Source organism: Melozone crissalis, unplaced genomic scaffold (assembly GCF_028551555.1).
Source record: "Melozone crissalis strain CALT ecotype California unplaced genomic scaffold, PUWL_Pcris_2 ptg000247l_1, whole genome shotgun sequence".
NCBI lineage: Eukaryota > Metazoa > Chordata > Aves > Passeriformes > Passerellidae > Melozone > Melozone crissalis.
In genome coordinates this window covers 1,628,240-1,655,168 of record NW_026536006.1, presented here as the reverse complement: position 1 = coordinate 1,655,168, position 26,929 = coordinate 1,628,240, and the positions used below count along the sequence as shown (strand labels likewise).

General features: G+C 45.3%; 1 protein-coding gene across 4 annotated transcripts in view; it reads left to right on the top strand.

Moving 5' to 3' along the window:
* Positions 1 to 26,929, top strand: part of UNC5D (unc-5 netrin receptor D) — a 160,404-nt gene that overhangs the window by 18,078 nt on the left and 115,397 nt on the right. For all 4 annotated transcript variants that reach the window (XR_008484214.1, XR_008484213.1, XM_054294377.1 and 1 more), the window contains exon 2: positions 21,059 to 21,277. Coding sequence is in view for 2 of the 4 variants with exons in the window: in XM_054294377.1 (XP_054150352.1) it covers positions 21,059 to 21,277 (219 nt within the window). In the remaining 2 variants the exon portion in view is untranslated. The remainder of the gene's footprint in view (positions 1 to 21,058; positions 21,278 to 26,929) is intronic.

Below are 26,929 nucleotides of genomic sequence, written 5' to 3'. Positions count from 1 at the left end.
TGATTTTATGGATTCCCACACCCAGTGCCTGGCTCTGGGACAGGGCATCAGCTGCTGCAGATTTGGGGGATTCCATCTCCAAATCTGCACAGGGAACAGCCAGAGGAGAAACTCTGGGATGTGATGGTGTTCAGAGGGGTCTGAGGATGAGGGGAGAGACGAGGATCTGACTCCATGTTTCAGAAGGCTTGATTTATTATTTTATGATATATATTACATTAAAACTATACTAAAAGAATAGAAGAAAGGATTTCACCAGAAGGCCAGCTAAGAATAGAAAAAGAAAGAATGATAACAAAGGTTTGTGGCTCGGATAGGGAGTCTGAGCCAGCTGACTGTGATTGGCCATTAATTAGAAACAACCACATGAGACCAATCACAGATGCACCTGTTGCATTCCACAGCAGCAGATAACCATTGTTTACATTTTGTTCTTGAGGTCTCTCAGCTTCTCAGGAGGGAAAAATCCTAAGGAAAGGATTTTTCATTAAAAGATGTCTGTGACAATGATATATTAAAATTATACTAAAAGAATAGAAGAAAGGATTTCATCAGAAGGCTGGCAAGGAAAGAAGTGGAATGATAACAAAAGCTCGTCACTCTCAGAGTCTGAGACATCTGAACTGTGATTGGCCATTAATTAGAAACATCCAATATGGGCCAATCACAAATAAAAAAAAAAAAAAAAACACAAAACCAACCAAAAACACCCCAACCCCCCCCATCAGGAATTGTGTGGATAGTTTGGGAAATAATGGAAAGTTTCCCAACTGCTGTTGAGTTCACTGTATTTTAGTTGGGCCCAGGAGAGCAGCCACCACCTCCTGCAGTTGATTATGCAAATGTGGATAAATATGTGAATACCTATTCCAACTTTTTATCCTCTGCAATCTAATGTCTCCCCTGACACAATACTCTCAAATTATCTTCAGTGAGTAATGACTTGCATTTAGCATTTTACACCAAACTGTCATATAGATCATTTTCTGTAATACTTTACATAAATTAGGAATCCTCCCCCGTGGAACGCGTGTGGCTGCCGGGAGAGGTTTTTTACAAGATTCAAAGTGCAAACAACACAATTCCGGTGTCATTTGGAAATCCGTGAAGTGGGGAACGTGGAGGTGACAGCGAATTACGGAGCCATCAGTCAGAGCCCTGCAGGCTTCCCCAAAATGGGATTTTTGCCTTTGGTGGCTCGAGGTCGTTATCCTGGTAATTGTTATCCTGATAATTGTTATCTGCTAATTGTTATCACAACAAGACAACATTTCTCGGGTTTCTGTGGTTGAAATGGCTCCTGAGGTGTTAGAAAATCTTTTTTCCCAGTCCCACAACGAAAAAATAAATCAAGATTGGGCGGTTCTGCTTTTCAAGTTGTTTAATTTCTCTGATCTATTCCATTCTCTCTCTGCCCTGCTGAGATCTGTCCAGCAGGTCGGGTTGTGGCACAGTCCCTGCCCTTGGGGTGCTGTTGGCTTTTTATACAACAAACTACCTGTGCTTTATTTGCAATAATTTTCCAATACCTATCACCTATGTTAGACAGTCTTTCTTTACCTTAAACCAATCCAAAAGTGTCACCATCACAGCAGAAGATGGAGGACAAGAAGGAGAAGGAGAAGGAAAACGACAAGAAGAAGGAGAAGAGAAGAGAAGAAGGACAAGAAGGACAAGAAGAAGAAGAAGGAAAATAAGAAGAAGAAGGAGATGAAGGAGAAGGAGGAGGAGGAGAAAAGGAGAAGAAGGAGAAGAAAAAGAAGGAGGACAGGACACACCCAGATTCCTCCATCTTGCCTCTTGAACCCCCATTCTAAACCCCAAAATTCTACTTTTTCTCCCTGTGACAAATTCGCTCTCATTCTACTCAAACCCTTGTGGCTTGTAAATCTTCACCCAAAGTTGGTAATTGTTTCCATGGGCTAAAATCAAAGGCACAGGTGTTTGTGACTCTGTGCCAAGGTCTCTGAGCCCCTGCCAGGGTCTCAAATCATACAGGGCAGCCAGAGGAATGTCCTGGGTTCCCACAAACAATAAGGAACCTTTTGCTTTCAAATCACCTGTTATGATTTCAGGTGTCACTGGCCAGTCCTGGTGCTCTTGGCTGTCCCCTCAGCCCAGCTGTGCTGTCCCACCCCTGATGCTCTTGGGGCATTTTTATCCCCCAATCCTGGCTCTCCCTGGAAGCTCCTGCACTCACCTGAGCCAGGTGTGGGGCTCCAGAGCAAATGGGAGCTGCTGTACTGGGCAGAGTGGAGATGCTGTACTGGGCACACTGGAGGAGCTGGAGCTGCTGTACTGGGCACACTGGGAGTGTTGTACTGGGCACACTGGAGCTGCTATACTGGGCAGGCTGGAGCTGCTGTTCTGGGCACACTGGGTGATGCTGGGAGGGGCTGTACTGGGAACACTGGGAGTGCTGGAGTTGCTGTACTGGGCACACTGGGAGTGCTGGGAGGGGGCTGTACTGGGCACACTGGGGGTGCTGTACTGGGAACACTGGAGGTGCTGTACTGGGCAGACTGCAGGTGGTGGAGCTGCTGCTCTGGGCGCACTGGAGCTGCTGTACTGGGCAGACTGGGCACACTGGGGCTGCTGTACTGGGAACACTGGGGTTGCTGGTACTGGGCAGGCTGGAGCTGTTGAACTGGGCAGACTGGGGGTGCCATACTGGGCAGACTGGGCACACTGGAGTTGCTGTACTGGGCACACTGGGAGTGCTGGGAGGAGCTGTAATGGGAACACTGGGAGCTGCTGTACTGGGCACACTGGGAGTGCTGGGAGGGGCTGTACTGGGCAGACTGGGAGCTGCTGTACTGGGCACACTGGAGCTGCTGTACTGCGTACACTGGGAGTGCTGACAGGAGCGTTTTTGGGAACAGGACCCCACAGCCGGTATTTTCCCCCAAAGCTGCTCAATGTGGCTGAATCATCTGTTCCTTTCATAGGCAGTGGGATTTTTGTTTCCTGTAATTCTCATTTTAGCAACTTCCCGTGCCAGCCTCAACTTTGCTGCTCATTTTCCCTGCTGGGATCCGCCTTGTGCTGAGCCCTGGACTCGAAGATTTGGAGTTTGTGGTTTGGGATTTGGGGTTTAGGGTTTGTGGTTTGGGGTTTGGGGCTTGGGGTTTGGGATTTGAGGTTTGAGATTTGGGGGTTGGGATCTGGGGTTTGGGGTTTGGGTTTGGGGTTTGGGATTTGGGTTTGGGGTTTGGATTTGGGTTTGTGGTTTGGGGTTTGGGATTTGGTGTTTGGATTTGGGTTTGGGATTTGGGTTTGAGATTTAGGTTTGGGGTTTGAGGTTTGGTGTTTGGTTTTGGGTTTGGGGTTTGTGGTTTGGGGTTTGGGTTGAGGTTTGGTGTTTGGGTTTGTGGTTTGGGGTTTGGTTTTGGGTTTGGGGTTTGTGGTTTGGGGTTTGGGTTTCAGGTTTGGTGTTTGGATTTGGGTTTGTGGTTTGGGGTTTGGTTTTGGGTTTGGGTTTGAGGTTTGGTGTTTGGATTTGGGGTTTCGGTTTGAGGTTTGGTGTTTGGATTTGGGGTTTGAGTTTGGGGTTGGGGTTCAGGTTGAGGGTTTGGGGTTTGTGTTGGGCTTTGAGGTTTGAGGTTTGAGGTTTGAGGTTTGGGACCATGCCAGCGCCAGAGCCGAATTGCTCCAGGGTTGTTTTGTTCCAGGTGCCTCAGGGCTGGCCAGGAGGCAGCACAACCCACCTCGATGTGCCTCAGTTTGGCACTAATGAATATTAAAGGCAGCAATTGTTGCTGTCAGTGCTGTCCCTGTCCCCTGAGCGCTGTCCCGGCTGCAGGGGCAGTTTATGGCCACCAGCTCAGGTGACATTTCACAGGGACAATGCAGGGGCCATAAAAGGGGAGGTTTAGGGAACAAACACGGCCAGGCCGTCCAAACCCTCCCCAGGGCAGCCGTGTTTTGCTTTCCCTGTTTATGCGGCTACAGAGGAAGAGATAAAATTTTTATATTGCTTTTAACAAGAGATAAAAAGTTCTGGCGGTGTGACTGCTGTCCAGGGGATGGGGGACAGGGAATGAGAGGGAAAAGGGGAAAACAGGGAAAAGGGAATGAGAGGGAAAAGGGAATGAGAGGGGAAAGGGAAGGACAGGGGAAAGGGAATGAGAAGGAAAAGGAAAGGACTGAGGAAAGGAAAAGTCAGGGAAAAGGGAACGACTGGGAAAAGGGAATGACGGGAAAGGAAGTGAGAGGGAAAATGGAAAAAACAGGGAAAAGGGAATGAGAAGGAAAAGGGAAGGACAGGGAAAAGGGAAAAACAGGGAAAAGGGAATGACAGGGAAAAGGGAATGAAAGGGAAAAGGGAATGAAAGGGAAAAGGGAATGAGAGGGAAAATGGAAAAACAGGGAAAAGGGAAAGTCAGGGAAAAGGGAATGAGAGGAGAAAGGGAATGAGAGGGGAAAGGGAAAAACAGGAAAAAGAGAATGACAGGGAAAATGGAAAAACAGGGGAAAGGGAATGGCAAGGAAAAGGGAATTACAGAGGAAATGGAAAAACAGGGAAAAGGGAAAATCAGGGAAAAGGGAATGAGACGAAAAAGGGAATGACTGCTGTCCAGGGCACAGGGGAAAGGGAATGAGAGGGAAAATGGAAAAACAGGGGAAAAAGAATGACAGGGGAAAGGGAAAAAGAGGGAAAGGGAATGACTGCTGTCCAGAGGACAGAAGAAAGGGAATGAGAAGGAAAAGAGAATGAGAGGGAAAAGGGAATGACAGGAGCTTCAGGTGCAGCCCCAGGGATCCTCTCCTGCAGTGGGAACCAGGTGAATTTATGCTGGAATTTATTCCTCCCCTGGAATAACCCCATTCCCCCTGTTTGTGTTTTATTCACCACAGTCCTGGCCCAGGGATATTTTTTCTCTTTTTGTCCTGTTCCCTGTGCTGTGCTGATGGAGAAATTCCCCCACGAGGAATTGCCACCTCCACCCTGGAATTCCAAAGCAACAGTTTGGAATTCCAGGGTGGAATTTTTTGGAATTCCAGGTTGGAATTTTTTGGAATTCCAGGCTGGAATTTTTCGGAATTTTTTGTAATATTTTGGAATTTTTTTGAATTCCAGGTTGGAATTTTTCCACTGAAACCGTTGCTGCCCATTGTGGTTGTGGTGTTTAATTCCAGGAGAAAAAGGGATTTAATGTGCTCTGACAAACCGAAAACGCTGATCCTCACCTCTGACAAACACTCAAAACTCCAGGCTTTGGGATTCACCAGGAATATTGGGGGTACCTGACCATGAATTGTTGCTTGATTGGGCTTTTTGGGGTTTTCTTTGGGGTTTTTTCCAAAGCTGGATCCGAGTTCTCCTGAAATGAACCTCTGACCAGAGAGTGCTTGGCAAACCCAACCTCTGAGCATCCTTTTTTCCTGTTTTGCTTCATTTTATGGCCAGATTTTATTAAATATTCACCCCCCAGTGTGCATTAGTTAAAAAGCAGATCAAGGGGAAGGTGGCCAGGATGGAAAATCCTCTCAGCCCTGCAGCAGAGCCCCTTCTCCTGCTTCATTCAGACACAGGAATTTCGTGGGGATTTTTGGTTTTTCTCCCCCTCGATATTATTCTTAATTAGCCCTCAAAACACGAGACAGAATGTGCCTGTTGGGGCTGAGCTCAGCCTAATTAACAGAGTATTGCACCAGATTCCAGGCTATTATTGCACTGCTGCTGCTCCCCGTAGGACACACAGCCCCTGTTTGTGTAGTTAAGACTGGCTAAAACCACAAAAAGGGAACTCCAGAGTTTTCCAAGCCCTTTTAATGCTGCCAGAGGGGCAGCAGGAGGGTTTGAGCTGTGTCTGAGGGCACTGCAGGGAGCTGGGCCTCCCCAGCACCACGGAGCCTTTAACCCCAACGGAGTTATTTATTTTATATTTATTTTATTATTTATTTTTATTATTTATTATTTATTTTATAGTTATTGAATTATTTTTAAATTTTATTATTTACTTTTATTATTTATTTCTTTTATTTTGTGGTTATCTTATTTATTTATAATATTAATGAACTGAGCTAATTTATTTATTTTATATTTATTTTATTATTTGTATTGATTTTTATTATTTATTTTTTTACATTATATTTATTTTATTAATTCATAATATAAATTAATGGAGTTAATTTCTTTATTTTATATTTATTTTACTATTTTTATAATTTATTTTTATTATTTTTTATTTTATATTTATTTTATTTATTTGTAATATTAATTAATTGAGTTAATTTATTTGTTTTGTATTTATTTTATTATTTTTTATTATTTATTTTTATTATTTATTTATTTACTTCCTTGTGAATTTAAGAGAACACCACTCATCCCAGCACGTGGGCAAGAGCAAAGAAAATCTCATTTTTACCCTGAATGCATCTCATTTGTACCTGTTGATTTCTCAAGATACAGGATGAAAAATCAAAGGCACAGGTTCAAAAACATTTAAACTCCATGTTTTTGTGACTCTGTGCCAAGGTCTCAAATCATCCCTGTCAGGATCTCGAGTCCTCCAGGGCAGCCAGAGCAATGTCCTGGGTTCTGACACAGAAACACCACCCAGGCTCTGCTTGCTGTGGTTTTAATTTGGTAAATAAATAAATTAACACCATTAATTAATAATATAAATAAAATAAATCAATATAAAATAAAATAAATAATATAAATAAATTTTAAAAATAAGCAATTGGAAGAAACAATAAAATAAATATAAAATAAATACGTTAACTCACAAGAGGTGTTGGAGTTTTTTGTGCTGAAAAATGGCTTTAAAATGTCACAGCACTGCCCTGATGGGGCCTGATAATGTTAATGACACCCAGGGCTTGTTTTCTAAGCTTGTGTATTTAAGGGAACACCACTCATCCCAGCACGTGGGCAAGAGCAAAGACAATCTCATTTTTACTCTGAATGCGTCTCATTTGTACCTGTTGATTTCTCAAGATGCAGAATGAAAGATGCCTGCATGGAGTTTAAATGTTTTTATATCTCCTTAAAAGTCTATAAACCACATGTTAAGCACACGTGAGATCTGTCACTGCCCCCTTCCTTGATGCCTTCAGATCTTTTTAGCGAGCCTTTTCTTATGGAAATGCAGATTATTATCTCCACGTTGTTTATCTCCTCCTCGTTTCCAAATCAACCCTTGCTGCGATTTCGGCTATTTCCTGCAGCTCGTGATTTCATAAATTCCTGTTCAGGCCCCGCTGTTCCCCGCAAGACGAGATCAGAGCTGTCAGACTTGACAAATAAATCTCCAAGTCCTGGAACAAAAGGGCCCCGAGTCCCCGAGCAGGCTGCGAGCGCGGGGTTAATAACGCTGCCAGAGGATGACTCAGGCGGCGGAGCAGGAACGAGTGATTTTATCATGCTGCAGATATGAAAAGGATATTGTTCACAGGGCACTGGAGCAGCGCTCCTGAATAATTCCCAGTTCTTCACAGGGACTTTGCTGGCAGATGAGCACAGAGTGAGGGCAGAGCTGGGGCTGTTTGCTGCACCTTGAGGGGCTGGAGCATCCCAATGGGGCTTCTCCTCCCCTCCTAAAGCTGGAATTTGTTCAAAGGAACAGGTTGTGGTGGAGGGGAGCAGGTTCCATCCAGGGGCAGCTCTGGGATGGGGCGAATGAGGGAGGGATGGATGGACGGATGGATGGATGGATGATGGATGGATCCATGGATCCATGGATGGGAGCAGCTCATTGGGATGAGTTCTTGGTGTTCCTGGGACACTCAGGGAGTGTCTGGAGATGATTCCTGCTGAGCTGTCCAAGGCACAGCAGCAGTGACATTCCAAGGCTCTTTATGATAAGCTTCCATCCAGGAACAGCTCTGGGATGGGGTGAATGAGAGATGGATGAATGGATGGATCGATGGATGGATTATGGATGGATGGATGGATGGATGGATGGATGGATGGATGGATGGAGACATAGGAGCAGCTCTTTGGGATGAGTTCTTGGTGTTCCTGGCAGTGTCCATGAGGATTCCTGCTCAGCAGCCTGTCGCCATCTAAAGCACGGCCCCAGTGACATTCCCAAGGCTCTTTATGATCAGTTGGCGTTCAGAAGCAAGATGAAACCCTCTGCACTTTGTTCAGCGGTGAGATGAAACCCTCTGCACTTTGTTCAGAAGCAAGATAAAACCCTCTCCACTTTGTTCTGCAGTGAGATGAAACCCTCTGCACTTTGTTCTGCCTCAGAGCAAAGCCCGGGGATGCCTCTGTCTCTGCCAGGCTGCCTGAGCTGACAAGGACGGGCTTTGTACATTATTAATCACAAATTGTCACCACCGCCGCTCCTCTCTGTTCTCCACTCCCAACACGAAGCGTGGCACCGCGTGCTGCTCCTCCAGAGCTGCTCCCAGGGGTGACAAATGCTGAGGAAGCAGCCCCAGAGCAGATTTGCTGCTTTGTTGGAGGTTTGTCTCCCCTGCATGTTCTGGGATTGCAGTGTCTGTGCCCTGCTGGGTCTCACTCAGGCATCCAGCTGGGAAGCAGCAGGAATTTGAAGTTTTCCAAGCAGGGAAACCTTGCAGGGATCCTGCTCCACACAGCTGGGATGTGACAGTGCTCACAGGCGTTCTTGGAATGGGGAAGAGATGAGGATGTGACTCCGTGTTCCAGAAAGCTTGATTTATTATTTTATGATATATATTATATTAAAACTATACTAAAAGAATAGAAGAGAAGGTTTCATCAGAAAGGTTAGCTTCTGATGAAACCTTCATTAGAATAGAATAGAATAGAATAGAATAGAATAGAATAGAATAGAATAGAATAGAATAGAATAGCTAAAAATGATAACAAAAGCTTCTGTCTCGGATGGAGAGTCCAAGATAGCTGGACTGTGATTGGCCATTTATATTAACAATATATTCTTGTCACAGTTATATTTTCTGTAAAATCTCTTTGTGGTGGTCCCAGGACGAGGGAAGAGATGAGGATTTTTCCTCCTGAGAAAGCTGAGAGGCCTCAGGAACAAAATTTAAACATTGATTATCTGCTGCTGTGGAATGCAATAGGTGCATCTGGGATTGGTCTCATGTGGTTGTTTCTAATTAATGGCCAATCACAGTCAGGTGGCTTGGACAGAGAGTCCGAGCCACAAACCTTTGTTATCATTCTTTCTTTTTCTGTTCTTAGCCAGCCTTCTGATGAAATCCTTTCTTCTATTCCTTTAGTATAGTTTTAATGTAATATATATCATAAAATAATAAATCAGCCTTCTGAAACATGGAGCCAGGATTCTCATCTCTTCCCTCATCCTGGGACCCCTGTGAACACCACCACAGTTGGTAATTTTTTTTTCCATGGGTTAAAATCAAAGGCACAGGTGGTTCTGACTCCATGCCAGGGTCTTGAGCCACCCAGGGCAGCTGGAGGAATTTCCTGGGTTCCAAAAAGGCTCCATAATTTTTGAATTGCTGGGGAAGAAAAGCTGGGAGTGTTTTGGGATGTTATTGCTGCTTTTTGTTGTGGGAGCACAGAGGTGGCTACTCACCCTCTCTCCTTGCCCTGTTAGGGACAAAAAAAGCAGATTTTCATCAATTTTCCAGCTTTAGGTGCTATAAACCCTGCAGCATTCAATCCCAAGGTCTGTATTCTGTATTTCTGAGCCATTCTGCTTTCAGTCCGTGGGCTGCATTTTGCTGCCTCTCCAGCCATCAGCCTCCACTCCCAAATTGGAATATTCCCGCTCCTAATGGCATGAAAACCTCTGCAAATGGGTGCTTGTTCAACATAAAAATTACCAGCAATTTGAGGCTAAGTCATGGAGGATGTAATGACTTGTATTACAAGGTTCAGGAAAATTGAAGTGTGAATTGGGATCTGAAGGGGCGGCTTTGTTCTCTGCCAGGAGTTCGGTCCTGAGCAGGACCTGAGGAAAAATCACTGCCCTCCCTTTCCCTTTTTTCTCAGAGCCTTTTATCTGCTGGAAAAGCTGTTTGGGTCGTGGTGTTCCCTTTTTGCCACGCAGAAAAGAATTTGGGGTTGTTAGCTGAGTGATAGCAGGGGAAATTCTGATTTCATGGAGGCCCAAAAAAAAAAAAGGAAAAGTAAAAATATTCCTTTAGAAATCAACCCAAAATCTCAAAGTTTCCTCCTGTCTTAGGGGATAAATGAGGCATTTTCAGGATGCTGGGATGGCCCTTCCTTAAATGCAAAATGGGCTGGGCTGGTGTTCCCTGATCCCACAGGCAGGAATTTTTCCCATCAGTAAATTCTGGAGATCCCAGAGCTGGTGTCACCTGCAGAACATTTTGTAAATGAATTTTGTAAAATTCCTAAAAATTCCTAAGAATTTTGTAAAATTCCTAAAAAGATTGGTGGTAAAAGCCTCGTTGGGATTCTCTATAAGATCAGAAAGTGCAAAATTGAGTAAAATTGCTCGAAGCCAGGCTGGAAATGGCAAAGGGAAGCTGGGACGGCGGGAATGGCTTGGATTTGAGGGGAGGTGGGGAAGGAGCTGTCCAAGGTATCCCTGAGGATCTCAGGGCAGGGAATGTGGTCGGGAAATGAGGAAATGAGGATCCTTTGGAATCCTTTGGAATCCTTTGGGATCCTTTGGTGCTGGCAGCGCCCGTCCCTCCGTGGAGCCACCAGCTGCAAATCTTTACCATGACAAAAGCGTCTCAACCAGCCTAAAATGCCCTTCAGCATGAGAAGCAGCATGGAGCAGGATATGGAAAAGATTTCTCACAAAGTAGCTTGTGATTCAGATGGAAAATGTCAGGTTTTGAAAATTATTAATCTTTGTGCTGCACAAAACCGTCAGCTGTAGGGGCGGCGGGTGTGGGAGGTTCCTGCGGGAGAGCGTTTCCAAAAGGGGCTTTTTTGGGGGTTGTTTTTCTCGTTCCCTTTGTTTTTTTGGGGGGTTTCTTTTGTTCCTTTCCCCCCACGGGGGTGCTGAGTAAACAGGCAGCTGAGGCTGGTGATGGGGACAGCAGCAGAAGTGACAGGGAAGGGAGCGAGGTGGTGACAGCAGAGTCAGCGGAGCGTCACCAGCACGGGCTGTGATTCAGTGCACGGGGAAATGGGGTGAGGGAATGGGGAAAGGGTTGGGGAATGGGAAAACAGCTCCTGGGGGGTGGTTTGGAGTGGGAGAAATGGGATTGGGGTGGGAGATAATGGGAATGAGTTGGGAAATCACAGAAATGGGAAAACAACTCCTGGGGTATGGTTTGGGGTGGGAGAAATGGGATTGGGCTGGGAGAATGGGAATGAGTTGGGGAATGGAAAAACAACTCCTGGAGGATGATTTGGGGTGGCAGAAAATCACAGAAATGGGAAAACAGCTCTTGGGGGATGGCTTGGAGTGGGAGAAATGGGATTGAGGTGGGGGATAATGGGAATGAGTTGGGAAATGGGAAAACAGCTCCTGGGCGATGGTTTGGGGTGGGAGAAATGGGACTGGGATGGGGGATAATAGGAATTGAATTGGGAAATGGGAAAACAGATCCCAAGGGATCGTTTGGGGTGGGAGAAAATCAGAGAAATGGGAAAACAGTTCCTGGGGGATGGTTTGGGGTGGGAGAAAATCACAGAAATGGGACTGGGATGGGGGATAATGGGAGTGAGTTGGGAAATGGGAAAACAGCTCCTGGGGGATGGTTTGGGGTGAATTTATCACAAAAATGGGAAAATAGCTCCTGAGGGATGGTTTGGAGTGGGTTTATCACAGAAATGGGACTGGAGAGGTCTCAGATGGCTCCATCCTGCTCACCCTGGGCTGGCTTTAGGCTGGAAAAAAAGGGGGAAAGTTCCAGAAAATCCCTTGTGGGAAGCCCTGACCACAAGGCTGTCCTGGGGCGGGCAGTGAGGTTTTCTCTCCCTTCCAAACCAGGGCATGGCAGGGCTGGGTAGGGTTGGTTTTGCTCTCCCGTTTTTTGTGGGATATCTCATTGCTTTATCCAAAATTACCTGAGTGCAAAGGGAAGGGTGAAATGAAAACTGCAAAATATTCTGAAATCTGGTCGAGTCCTAGTGCAGAAAACAGCTGATGGGAGCTACAAACACGCATAAATCCAAGGCCTCACAGGCTGTAAAAATATTATTTAATATTTAATTTTAATTGAGGTTGTATTTCAGGAAATATTTGTAGCTGAACACCCTGAAAAAGCACAAAAGGAGCCGCCAGAACAGGCTGGGTATGGAGCCCAAAACTGGTCCAGTGCCTGGCTCCCCCTCCTTGTTTGCTGTGTTCAGCTGCTGCAAACACAGCATTGAAATATTCCTTAAATGTCACTTGTTGCTCTGATGGAATTTACAGAGAGATCTGCAACATCTGTGGCTCAGTCTCTCTGCACGTGTAGAAAACATCAATTAATTGGATTTTCCCTGTTGTCAGGGACATTGGACACTTCAAAAACTGGGCAGAAATCCCAAATTTGTTTTGTTAGGAAAAAACACTGTAAAATTTTACATCCCACACTTTATTGTTTAACTGCAGCTAAAGTTTGTTTCCCCAATCACAATGAAATAAAATTCCAGATGATGAAGATCCATCATTAAATTCAATTTGTGCAAAGTGCAACGAGGACTGGAGATTCCTGCCAATATAGCCAGCACAGGATTTTACAGGAACTGCGAAATCTGAGTTCCAAATCCTCTCCTCTAAACTCCTGTTTAAATTCCAACACTGCATGTTGGAATTATGTCTATTAATACTTAATGGGCCCAATTTTCTCAGCAGTTCAGAGTCACCTGGAGGAGCTGCAGCATTGCTCAGTCCAGTTTTAATGAGTTCATTGGGGATTTTGGGCTCAGTTGTTGAGAGTTGCTCTGTGATGTCTCACTCAGCCACTGAGTGTCCCTAAATTGTAATTCCCTCATTTATTTATTGCTGTGCACTGGAATGAAGTTTTTGGAGCCTGGTTTCTCTCTCAGCCTGGCTGGAATGAAGCTCAATTTCTCTCTGAGCTCCTGTTGTGTGTTGTTTTTTGGTTGTTTTTATCCAAATGAGCGTTTCCATATCATTGTCTCAGTAATCAAGATTAACTGAACCCAGATCTCATCAGAGACACAACTCTGGGAACGAGGCAGGAATCAGCAGGTGAAACATGAAATTTGGAGAAGAGGAGTTAATTTGGGCACAGTTAATTTGGGTGGAGTTAATTTGGGTGGAGTGAATTCGGGTGGAGTGAATTTGGGTGGAGTTAATTTGGGTGGTGTTAATTTGGGTGGAGTTAATTTGGGCGGAGTTAATTTGAGTGGTGTTAATTTGAGTCGTGCTAATTTGGGCAGAGTTAATTTGGGTGGTTCCCTCTTTGCCTTGCTCACCCATTTCTCCTGTTAATCTGGAGCACAGGGAGGGTTTTTGGTGTGAATTCAGCAGGCTCAGGGTGAGCTCTGTGCTCTCTGCTGGGCCATAAATTGCATTTTTGGTGGCTTTGGACAGAAATTTTCCTATCAGGGTTCCTGGCTGGAATTATTGAGGGCAGCAGGTTGGGTCAGGCACTGAGAGAAATCTGATTTTCCTCATACACCCGGTGCTGGGACACTTTTATTTCCAAATCCATCTCTTTGGGGTGCTGGAGGATCCTTCATCCCTTTAAAGATTTATATTGCTCCAAGGAACAAAAAATCTAGATGTTAAATAAATGTATGAAAGATTCTTCAAGTTTGTAACCCACTTAATATTTAATAAATGTAATACATCATTTTTATAAATAAGTGCGGCTGGGATATAAATAAATTGAGGATGCAGAAGGGATTGCAACAGGATGCACATTCATCTCTGTGGCACAGGAAGGGCCAGCAATGTTTTATCAACAAATTAATCCTCGCTGGGGAAAATAAATGCCCTTCCCTCCTGCAGCCAGGAGTGGGGTGGTTGGTGGGAATTCCCTTCATAAATTCCACAAAATTGGAAGTTCATAAAATGGGTCTGACATTCTCAGAGTGGTTCTGAGAGAGCCAGAGGAGAATGAGGGCTGGAGTTGGTGGGTAAAGGTGGGATTGATAAACTCCCTTCTCCTTTCGGGGAACAAAGGGGAGAGTGAGGGGGGCCAGGGCAACAGGGTTGAGGGCTGAGTTTGGGAGAGGAGATGGGAAAGGAGGAGATGAGGATTGGAGAAAGGCAGAGGAGGAGGAGGAGATGAGGATTGGGGAAATGGCAGGAAAGGAGGATTGGGGAAAGGAGGAGATGAGGATTGGGGAAATGCCAGAGAAGGAGAAGGTGAGGACTGGGGAAAAGCAGGAAAGGAGGAGATGAGGATTGGGGAAAGACAGGAAAGGAGGACTGGGGAAAGGCAGAGAAGGAAGATTGGGGAAAGGAGAAGGTGAGGATTGGAAAAAGGAAGGAAAGGAGGAGATGAGGGTTGGGAAAGGAGGAAAGTCAGTGCCTCCAAATGTGCTCAGTGTCCCCCCAGCTGTGCTCAGTGCCCCCTGATGTGCTCAGTGTCCCCCCAGATGTGCTCATTGTCCCCCTAGATGTGCTCAATGTCCCCAGCTGTGCTCAGTGTTTCCAGCTGTGTTCAGTGTCCCCAGATGTGCTCAGTGCCCCAGGTGTGCTCAGTGTCCCCAAAACCCCGCGATGATCCCGGCAGCAGAGGTGACAGCCTCAAGTGTCCCAGTCTGGCACTCAGCAGCACAAATGAGATTTTTAACGCCCAGCTAAGAGGGGTTTGTGCCTGGAGATCCCCAGCTCGCTGCTGGGGGATTTTCTTTTCCTTTTTAAAGTCCAGATTTATTTCCACAACTCACTGCACGTTCAGTTTTTTTGGAGTTTTCACTGCGGAAAATCACCGGGAGGGATGGATTTTGTCTTCCTCAGCTGGCAGAACAATTTTCCACCTGTCACCCAAATATTTGATGGGAAGGATTAGGGCAGAGCCACTGGGAGTTCATCCTTTATACCCCTGGGAAGCAGCAGGGTCTGGAGGAGTTAATGTGGGATATCAGGGGCGAGATGGAGCTGCAGCACTTGTGCATCTCAGAGTGGGCTGGGAGTTCAGGAACACAGGGATGAGCTGGGCTGGGAATTCTGGAGTGACAGGAACATAGGAATGAGCTGGGATGGGGATTTGGGAGATTTGGGAACACAGGGATGAGCTGGGCTGGGAATTCAGGAACACAGAAATGAGTGGGCTGGGGATTTGGGAGTGATGGGAACACAGGGATGAGCTGAGCTGGGAATTTGGGAATGACAGGAACATGGAGATGAGCCGGGCTGGAAATTCTGGAGTTTTGAGAACACAGGAAGGAGCTGGGCTGGGAACTGGGGAGTGATGGGAACACAAGGATGAGCTGGACTGGGAATTCAGAAGTGATGGGAACACAGGGATGAGCTAGACTGGGAATATGGGAGTTTGGGGAACACAGGGATGAGCTGGGCTGGGATTTTCCAGATCCCTGGGTCCCCACCAGAGCTCCCTGAGGAGCACCTGCCCCTGGAAGTGCTGGGTTTGCTGAGGGTTTCATTGATCTGTGGAGGGTTCATAGATTTATTGAGAATTTATTGATTTATTGAGAGTTCATTGGTTTATTGAGAGTTCATTGGTTTATTGAGAGTTCACTGATTGATTGAGGATTCACAAATTTATTGAGTTTATTGAAGGTTCACTGATTCATAATTTTATTGGTTTATTGAGGGTTCACTGATTTACTGTGAGTTCATTGAGTTATTGAAGGGTTCATTGATTAACTGAGTGTTCATTGATTAATTGAGGGGTTCACTGATAAATTGAGGGGTTCACTGATTAGTTGAGGGGTTCACTGATTAATTGAGTGTTCATTCATTTATTGAAGGTTCACCAGTTTATTGAGGATTCTCCCTCACAGGGAAAACATCAATATCCAGTAAAAAACCCACTGTATTGTTGAGCAGAGGCGTTTAAAGTTCATTAATGGAACTAAATCTGGCTTTGGGCTGCACAGCAGCCAGGAAAAAATCAGGAATTCTGCTAAAAGCATTGAAAAAAATCAGGAATAGATGGAGATGAGTGAGCTGGTGTGGTGGAAGGGTCCCTGCAGGGATGGGATGGGATGGGATGGGATGGGATGGGATGGGATGGGATGGGATGGGATGGGATGAGCTGGGAGGTCCCTTTGGAGAGGGAAGGGATTTACTCCTGGCTCTCCCATTTAGGTTTTGCTAAATCCCCTATCCTGGAGCTTCAGCAAGTCAGGGCAAACAACAGAGCCAATCAAAGATTTCCCAATCCTTGCTGAACAACAAAATCTGCCGTTTCCACCCATTTCTGAGCGCCTTCCAAAAAACCCACAGTGCGTGGGGGCCGGGGTCATCTGACGAAGCAAATGTAGGCAAATCTCACTGAGCTGCTTTCCTGACTGAATAATGACTCCAATTTCAGCATGGAAACCATTCCAGGCAGGAGGAAATGCTCTATTCTGGAACAGGATTTTCATTTTTCCATCCCCTGGCAAAGCTGACGCTTAGGTTTGTTTCGTGCTGGAGGAAATCCGGGCTGGAGAGGGTTAAAGTCCAGCAGGGATCAGGAGGGTTGGGCACATGGAGAGGGAGGAATGGGAATATTTGGAATATTGGTCAGTTCCAGTTGGGTTTCTGCTCCTGCATGGATCTGTCCAAAGGAGGGGTTGGGATGGGTCCAGCTGTGAAAAGGCTTTTTCCTTCTTGATTGGGGCAGAAAACATCCAAAAAGCATCCAAAACCCATCCAAAAACATCCAAAAAACATCCAAAACCATCCAAAAAGCATGCAAGAAGCATCCAAAAAAATCCAAAAAACCTCCAAAAACATTCAGAAAACACCCAAAAATCACCCAAAAAAAAAAAATCCAAAAAGCATCCAAAAACATCCAAAATATCCAAAAATCATCCAAAAACCATCCAAAAAACAACAGAATAGCCCAGTGCTGCTGGCAGGATTTATAAATTCAGGGCAAAGGAGGCAAAGGGGGAGGAATTCCTGAGCAGGACAGGGATGCTGGAGGGAACTAGGAAAATTTTCATGTGGGAATGGTTCCTGTGTCCCTGCAGGAGGAATTGCTTCAGGGCAGTTCCATAAATCAGGGAAATCCTAAATCCTTGGCAGAGAGAGGGAAAATCCCAAACCTTGGGCAGAGAGAGGGAAATCTCAAATCCCAGACAGAGGGAAATCCCAAATCCCAAATGCCAAATCACATGCAGAGAGGGAAAAGAGCTCCCTCTGATCCCTCTGCTGGATCAGAGAGGAGAATTCAGCCCCATTGGTACTTTAAGAGCTTTGTTTTTCTGGCACCACAAAGTGTAAGAGAAGTTGTGTTTGGACACTTGGGAAAAGTCTCTGCACAATTTATTGCCAGATTTATTTGCTTTTATCATGACTTACTTGGCTTGTTGGGAACACTTTAACTTTTAGGTTGGTTTTTTAATGTAAAAAGAGTAATGCTGCTCATTTTTAATAATTCCTTATTTGAAAAATAAAAAAGATATTTCAGAACCCACAGCTTTTCACTGGTTTAAGATCTCATTTTAACATCTAAATTATCCTAATCAGTTTTGAAATACTGACTCATCCCTGCCTGCTGCTGTCCACATCTCCTAATGTGTTCTGACAGCAGCAGTGTGTTTATTTCAGAGAAGAATTTAATGTTTGGTCCTAACTTTCTTTTTTTTTCTTTCCCCTCCTCTCTTTTTCATTTCTATTATTGTCATAAAAAGATTTAAAGTCCCTTTTGGCCTCGCGTGCAGAGCATAAAACACAAAACCCTTCCTGAAAGGTAATTTTCCAGGAATGAAACCCACAAGAATTGTGTGTCAGGCTTTGCTCTTCAGTTTTGCTGCTACAAAACTGATTTTTTTTTGATAGCTCTGAAGGGCCTGAATCCCAAAAATTGACATGGAAAATCTCAGGGATTTGCAATCAGCTCAGGGGGAATGGGAATTCTGAGTTTGAGTTAGGGCACAATAGAGGTGATCACAAGAGGAAGAGGTAAAATCCTGAGGATTAAGGGCATTTTGGGAGAGGCTCCTGCAGGTAAATGGGGAAATGTTATAGGAATAAATAATTAATAATAAATAATAATTAATGTTATAGGAATAAATAATATCCTCCACCTCATCAGGGATGTCTTGCAAACAGGAATTCAGGCAGTTCCAGGTGTAAACCACAGAAATATCTGTGTGAGTGTGAGGGGAATGGGGAAACGTTAAAGGAATAAATAATTATTAATAAATAATAATTAATAAATAAATAATGTTACAAGAATAAATAATATCCTCCACTCGATCAGGGATGTCCTGCAAGCAGGAATTCGGGCAATTCCAGGTGTAAACCACAGAAATATCTGTGTGAGTGTGAGGGGATGGGAAATCATTCCTGCTTTTGTGTGTGCTGCTTGGATTTCCCAAAGAAAAGACTCACCTGGGTTTACCTGGTTGGATTTCCAAAGGAAAATCCTGAAGGGAAAAGATTCACCTAGGTCTACCTGGTTGGATTTCCTAAGGAAAATGTCAAAGGGAAAAGATTCACTTGGGTTTACCTGACCATGTGTTTCTTTGTTCTTCAAAGTTCTCCTAAGCCTTCTGATGTTTACATTCTTGTAAAGAACTTTCTCACGCATTTTTATGTAAACAATTATTATTTTACATTCTTTTCTGGAGGAGGAGAAATTTGATGGACTGTTGGTTTGTCCAGTGTCATTGGAGAGGTGGCACTGTCGCCCTCTAATCCAGGGTCAGTTTTGAGAATCTATAAGTGTTGGAGTCAGAAAATAAACTTCCTTTCTCTTTACCTTGGAAATTCCAGTGCCCATGTCATTTTATTTCGTGTCCTGTGTGAGAGGTTTCCATGGGGAGAGAGCCACTCCCAGCCTCAAAATCTCCCTGACACCCAAAAAAAATTCCAGATCACACATTCCAGACACCCAAAAAACATCCAGATCACACATTCCAGACACAACCTGCCAGGAGAAATCCGCCCTGGGTTTTGTGGGGCTGGGATTTCCTCCTCTCTGCCTTGCCCTAAATAGCAAATTCAGTGGAATAACTTGGGGTCACTGGGAGTTCTCCAGCTGGGGGATCCTCATGGGCTCGGCTGCTGCTCCCCCTCCATTCCTGCTGGAGCCGTGGTGGGAGCCTGGGAGTTCCCAACTTCTCCAAAATCTGACAATATTTTTGTTCTTTCTTACAAAACTCGGATTGAATAAAGCCTGAAGGGATTTAGATTGACAAGATGGAAATTGGCATCAGCTTTAGGGAGTAAAACACTGGAAGTTGTGATGGTGTTTTGTTGTGATGGTGTTTTGTTGTGAAAGCACCCAGAGAAGGGGCTGAAAGCACTGCAGTGGTTTGAGGGTGGCTGTGATTTCCCAGCACAGCTTGGGGAGTGTTTGCACACACAGAGCTCCGTGCTGAGGGACAGCTCCCAGGATTTAATAGAAATAAAAGAATGTCCCCCCAGGATTTAATGGAAATAAAAGAATGTTCCCCAGGATTTAATAGAAATAAAACAATGTTCTCATTCTTCTGTCACCTCCTAGACATGGGAATGTGGTGTTTGTGAGGTCCCCAGGAGGAGGTGAGAGATGAGAATCTAACTCCAAGTTCTCAGAAGGCTGATTTATTATTTTATGCTATGTCATATATATTATATTATATTATATTATATTATATTATATTATATTATACATCATCTCATATCATATCATATATCATATCATATCCTATCATATCATATTATGCCATACTAACATTATACTAAAGAAAGAGAGAGGATACATCACAAAACTTTACAAGAATAAATAATGAAAACTCATGACTGACTCCTCAGAGTCAGACACAGCTGGATGGTGATTGGTCATTAATTAAAAACAATTGTAATATAACCAATTAAACAATCACAAGTTGGTAAACAATGTCCAAGCCACATTCCAAAGCAGCCAAACACAGGAGAAGCAAATCAGATAATTATTGCTTTCATTTTTCTCTGAGGCTTCTCAGCTTCCCAGGAGAAAATCCTGGGCAAAGGGGATTTTTCGGAAAATATCATGGTGACAATTTAGGGGTTCAGTTTTCCTTCACTGCACCACAACTTCCCTCTCATCTGCCTCAATTTCGTTGGTTTGGGTTCCATCAGCTCCTGGTGCTGTTCCCTCCCAGCTCCCTCCATCCCCACACGTGTCCTGTTCTCCCCTGGCTCTGCTCCCTGCTCTCCCTGCAGAAATCAATCCCTCCTCACCCACACTTGTCGCTTCCCTCTGAATTTCCGCCAAAAACTGACAAAGTGCTGAAATGAATTCAGCATTGCCGGAGATCAATGGGAATTTCCTGGGTCTGACAGAAGCAAGGAGGGTTGGACAGGGTGGGAGCTGTTCCAAAGGCAAAGCCTCTGCTCCAGGGCCTCGGGAATTTGGGAACTGAGGGACCTGGGAATTGAGCCCCTGATGGCAGCTGAGGGTGTGGAGAAGTGCTGAAAACTTCTCATGCACATCCTGCAGCTTGTGAACCCTCAGGTCCCCACTTGTTTTCTGGTGGTTTTGGGGCTGTTTTGTGGCATTTGGCAGCCCTTACGCTTCCATTATTTAATTTTTTTTCCCCTCTGTGCACGTGGTCTTTCAAAGCCCAACCCGGCAGCTCTGCAAGCACTCCTGGAATAAAACTGATCCTAAAAACCCTGGAGTAAAATTGATCCTAAATAAAACCTGGACTAAAACTGACCCTGAAAAAACCTGGAGTAAAATCGATCCTAAATAAAACCCGGAGGAAAACCGATCCTGAGAAAAACCAACCCTAAATAAAACGTAGAGTAAAACTGATCCTAAATACAACCCAGAGGAAAACTGATCCTAAATAAAACTCGGAGTAAAATCCATCCTAAATAAAACCTGGAGGAAAACCGATCCTAAATAAACCTGGAGTAAAACCCATCCGAAGGAAAACCCAGAGTAAAACGGATCTTAAATAAAACCCAGAGTAGAACCAATCTGGAGGAAAACCAACCCTAAATAAAACTCAGAATAAAACCAATCTGAAATAAAACCCAGAGGAAAACCCATCCTAAATGAACCCCAAAGTTGATTTTTCCCTCCAGCAATAAAACGAGATGCCAGAAGAACAATGAAAAACGGGATTTTTCCTCTGTTTGCCTTTCAGGACATGAGAACAGCGAGGCCCTGCCCGAGTCCCTGCCCTCGGCGCCGGGGACCCTGCCCCATTTCCTGGAGGAGCCTGACGATTCCTACATCATCAAGAGCAACCCCATCGTGCTGCGCTGCAGGGCCGTGCCCGCCATGCAGATCTTCTTCAAGTGCAACGGCGAGTGGGTGCACCAGAACGAGCACGTGTCCCACGAGAGCCTGGACGAGGCCACAGGTGAGCAGGGGCTTACCCCAGGTGTGCAGGAGCTGCTCCTGGGACAGAGGAGCTGCTCTCAGGTGAGCAGGAGCCACTCCCAGGTGAACAGGAGCTACTCCTGGGGGAGCAAGAGGTGCCTCCAAGTGAGCAGGAACGGCCCCAGGTGAGCAGGAACTGCCCCATGTGAGCAGGAATGGCCCCAGGTGAGCAGGAATGGCCCCAGGTGAGCAGGAGGTACCCCAGGTGAGCAGGAGCTGGGAACAAGGAAGCTCATTTTTGTGGGATTCCTGCTGGGTTTGTCCCCAGCCCCAGTTTTTATGGAATTCCTGTTGTGTTGGATTCTGGGGTTCCCCCCAGTCCCAGTTCCCAGACCCTGGGATTTGCCCCCAGTCCCTGTTTTTGTGGGATTCCTGCTGGGTTGGACCCTGGGGTTGCCCCCAGTCCCAGTTCTTATGGAATTCCTGCTGGATTGAACCCTGGAATTTCCCCCCAGCCCCAGTTTTTGCGGGATTTTTGTTGGGTTGAACCCTGGAGTTTCCCCCCAGCCCCAGCTCTTATTGGATTTTTTTGGGGGTTGGACCTCAGAGTTTGCCCCCAGCCCCAGTTTTTATGGCATTTTTATTAGGTTGGACCCTGGAGTTTGCCCCCAGCCTTTATAGAATTCCTGATGCGTTGGACCCCGGAGTTTGCCCCCAGCCCCAGTTTTTGTGGGATTCCTGCTGGGTTTGCCCCCAGCCCCAGTTTTTGTGAGATTCCTTTGGGTTTGCCCCCAGCCCCAGTTTTTATGGGATTTTTGTTGGGTTGAACACTGGAGTTTGCACCCAGCCCCAGCCAGGGCAGGATTTGGGGTGGGAATAACCTGAGCAGGAGAAATCCACAGCACCCAGAGCGTGTGAAAGAGAAGAGAAGAATAGAGAGATTTGGGAGTGATCAGGAGATTTTATCAGCTCCGAGCAGAGCCTGCATCTCCTCTCATTTAGCTGATAAGTATTGCAGACCAATTTGATGCTGTGGCTCCACAATTCTGGTTGTTATTGCTTTCTCCCCTCTCCCCTCCCAGCATTGCTAGGCAACCCCCAGCCTTGGCAGCAGCGCTCTGTGTACAACACCTTCTCCAGCAACACAAGAAATTCCTTTTTTAGAGGCAAAAATGCCATTTAAAAAGAAGTTACACCTCTTAAAGTAGTGCTTGGCATTCTTTTGAAGTGACACATTCTGAAGAAGTTTCGTATTAGAGGGTTTTTTTTTTTTGTAAATGCTAATCTGAATGAATTTTAATTTTTGCAGTTACCTTTTCAGAAATAATTTAATAGGCGTAACCTTTACTTCTAAAGGCACTGCTGAATCAATATGGGAGAAATGTCGTCCCTAAAAGCTTTCCCTCCATATGGTTACAGAAAATCTCTCTGTGAGTGCTGCAATTATGTTTTCTAAGCTTTGGGTTAATAACAGAACAAACCAAGATTGGTAACACGAGGTGGGGTTTAAATGGCATCAGTAACATTGGGGTTTGAGACACAGCAGCAGAGCTGGGTTTGGGTTGGGAGAAAATTCATCTGGCCAGCTCCCCTGTGTGAAAAACGCCAATCACTTGTTTTTAAAATTTTAAAGTTTAATTGTAATAAAATGGTTTTAAAAATAGCAATATAATTAGAGTAAGAAAAAATTTGGACAATATGAGACAATAGAAACAAAGAGTTACAGACATCTAGGTCTTCCCCTTTTGCCCTCTTTTTCTGGGCAAAATAAGCACGAAAAAAGACCCATGTTAACAGAGGATAAACCCTTAAAAGCAATAACCTGTTGCGTATTCATACACCTCATACATGATGCATAAATTCCATTCAAACACAGGATTCTGTCTGGTCAGTGTCAGCTTCTTCCTTAGAATCCCAACGTGAGCAAGGTGGGAAGAAGTTCGTTTCTCCTGATGAGGGAGCAATAAATTCTCTTTCTCTGAAAGATTTAGGTGGCTGCTATCTCAGGATGAGTCCTTTCTTTAAAAAAAGTATCTTACATAGCATCGTTTCTATTTTAACATTATGTTATAACCTAAAACTATATTTAACACATTACTTCAGAAAATTAATACAGCATAACTTTCTAACATAACACATATACATTTTAATATTTGTGAAAAGCCAAGAATAAAATAGGCATTTTTCACAGGGTGACCACAGAAAGGTTGCAGGGCTGGACTTAGTCCAGGGCTGGAGATGCCCCAAAAGCTCTGGACCCAAAACCCACTGCAGGGCAGTGTCCAGGTGGATCCTCAGAGCACAAAAATCCAGAGAGAGGCAACACTAAGGGGAATTCTGTCACCAGGATCCCATCCATAGCCAGGAATTCCTTTGGAATTCTTCCTCAGCCTTCAGAGCAGCAGCTGTTGGGATTTTTGGCATTCACGTGCAGTGCCCTCATTTCTGGAGTCCAGTCTGGGGCACAGCTGAGTCTGTCCCCAGGCACAGCCTGGATCTTCTCCAGCTGGCAAAACTGCTCTGGGTTTGGTGCCAAAAGTAGGGATTTTGGTTAAAGGGGGTTCTGGGCTTTTGAAATCACCTTCTTTTGAATATATTTAAATATGCTGACTGCATTATTTCTGAAATTATCTAGAATAAATGGGATCATTTTCATATTTTGTGCCACTGCAGTTCCCATTAGGACTCAAAGTTTTAAGAGGAGCATGAATAGGAATTTCCCTGATTTTGAGTATCGATGGTTTTCATGCTGGAAGTATAAGCTGGTTTTCTTTAATTAAACAGGGTCTGACCCTCTGCATCCTTCCAGTGCTTGTGAGGCATCAAAATCCCCAGAGGTTGGGGAGGAGAGGTGAAAAACAGCACCCAGAGCCGCAGGCTGGAGGAGTTTGGGTGCTGGATCGACGAAAAGTGTCCAAACTCCTGGCACAGGAGCTGCAGTGGCACTCGGGGTGTCCCAAGGCTGGCACTGCCCACGGGTGGCTTTGCCACCATGATGGGCACAGAGCCCAAATTTCCATGATTTTGGTTTTACAGGAGGGGAATAAAGGCCTCAGAGCAGCCCAGGAGTGTCTGTGAGCAGGAGCAGCAGGACAGGGAGAGTTTTGCAGAACTCTAAAGTTGTCTGGAACATTTTACAGGAGAGGAATATAGGCCTCAGAGCGGCCCAAGAGTGTCTGTGAGCAGGACAGGGAGGGTTTTGTAGGATTCTGGTGATGTCTGGACCATTCTATATGAGGGGAATAAAGGCCTGAGAGTGTCTGTGAGCAGGAGCAGCAGGACAGGGAGGGTTTTGCAGAACTCTAAAGATGTCTGGAACATTTTACAGGAGAGGAATAAAGGCCTCAGAGTGGCCCAGGATGTGGGCCCTGTGAGCAGGGCAGGGAGGGCTTTGCAGGATTCTGGGATGTATGGAAGGTTTTACATGAGGGGAATAAAGGCCTCAGAGCGGCCCAGGAGTGTCTGTGAGAAGGAGCAGCAGGACAGGGAGGGTTTTGCAGGACTCTGGAGATGTCTGGAAGGTTTTACAGGAGGGGAATAAAGGCCTCAGAGTGGCCCAGCAGGACAGGGAGGGTTTTGCAGGACTCTAAAGATGTCTGGAAGGTTTTACAGAGGAATAAAGGCCTCAGAGGGCCCAGTAGTGTCTGTGAGCAGGAGCAGCAGGAGCAGCAGGACAGGGACAGGGAAGGTTTTGCAGGACTCTGGGGATGTCTGGAAGGCTTTCCCTGGAGTGTCCCCGTGGTGGTTTTGCTGCTCTGCCTCTGCTTTTCCTGTTTATTCCCCCAGCGTGGCAGAGCAGGGATTTTGTTCTCTCCATGCTCTGCCTCATCAAGGGAGAGCCGAGCTCGTGGATGCTGCTGTGATGAAAGTGTGGTAATTAGTGGCTGATTAATTTCCCTTTGCTGCATTTCCTGCACGCTCCAGAACCTGCCTGGCTATTTCAGGTCGGGGTTGAGCAGAGGCACAGCCCCGCTCACAGAGTTTCCTTGTCTGATAACTGGAAGGATTACAGCAATAACTGCTGTCAGTGTTTTTCTCATTTAAACAAATAAAGCTGACAAATGCCGAAGTTCTCTGCAGCTCCGTTGTGTTTAGTACACGGAGAGCAATTATTCATCTGCTGCCAGCACCGGTCTGTGCAGCTCCAGCATCCAGCAGAGCCCATTAGCATTTCAGTGCCACAGCCAGCACTTGATATTCTGCACGGTTCTACTGTAAAACAAAAGATGATGGTTCTAATTTGCACAATAATTTAAAGGGTTGGGCTGGCGGTGCTTATTGGAGTTATTGGAGGCGCAGGTAAAATGTCGCGGTGCTTTACGAGGTGCCTGCTTTGATTTGCAGGGATTTTTCACCCGCTGTCACTCCCCATGAAGGATTTTCCCGGTGGTTCCCAAGGTGCAGAGGGGAGGTGGATGTGTTTGCTGGTTGAGAGGAATGGGGGATTTGTCTTTCCAAACAAGCTGTGGGTCTGCTGATGGATAAAACCAGCGCTGGGAGATAAAAGAAAAAATGGGAAGGATTCCACTGATTGATAAATGGAAAAAGATATTTGCCTTTATTTATAAACTTCAGATTTGCGGATAAATTATATTAGACATTGAAAGATGGGGAAGAAAAACCCCTAAATTCCATAAGAATTAAAAATTAAAAGGGAGGATTATACATTAGAGGGGAATCTTTGGGTTCAGGTGTTCTGGGAAGTCTGAACCTCTCAAGTACCTCAGAAATGGGGAAGAAAAACCCTAAATTCCATAAGAATTAAAAATTAAAAAGGAGGGTTACACATTAGAGGGGAATCTTTGGGATCAGGTGTTCTGGGAAGTCTGAACCTCTCAAGTACCTCAGAAATGGGCAAAGAGAGAAGGAAATTGGGATAAAAAGGGAGGCTGCATTCTCTAAAACTTGGATAGACCCCAGGGGAATGCCCCATGGCCTCTGCCTTTATTGGAATAAAGTAAAAGGACTCCTCTGTCTCGTTTTTGGACATAAACCTCTGGTGTTTGTGGATTAATTTTCCTAACACTGGTGAAATATGGGGATGATAAATGGAGAATATTCCTCTCCTCCCAATAGGTTTGCTCTGTGTCGTTGTTCCTAAAACAAATGGAAATAGCTGTGCTTTCTCCATAAACAAAGTACAACTTCCCCCAAAGTCCCCGTGCTCTCCAGAGGTCCTGTCCAGCCCCAACAATTCCGAGATTCTGCAGTTTTAGATGCATTTATTTTGTTAATGGGTGAACTGGGAGGCCTTAAAGAGGACCTGAATTCCTACCTGGCCCATTCTCAAAACGCTGAACCACCAGCTTCCCCAAACCGTGTGTGCTCTTTGTTTGCCACATTAAATACAGGCTGATTTATAGATTAATTAAACGCCGTGTCAATGAAAGGAAGAGCTGGGCTGGAGAATATTCCACCTTAATAAATCTGGAGCTGTAAATGCCTGAATTCACTGACGCCTGCTCAGAAATTTGCAGCACCCCGGAGCCAAGAAATGGCTTCAGCTTTTCTAAAATTCATCATCAAGTGATGACTTTTTCTTGTTTGGTATCAAAATCCTGTCGTCGTGAGCAGGGGCAGCTCCCACACCTCTGCTTCTCTTTGCTGCTTCCCAAAATTATCAGGAGGGAAGGGAGCAGGGTCTGGGAGTGTGAATGGGATCAGCATAGGGAGAGTTTCCCCCCAAGAAGCT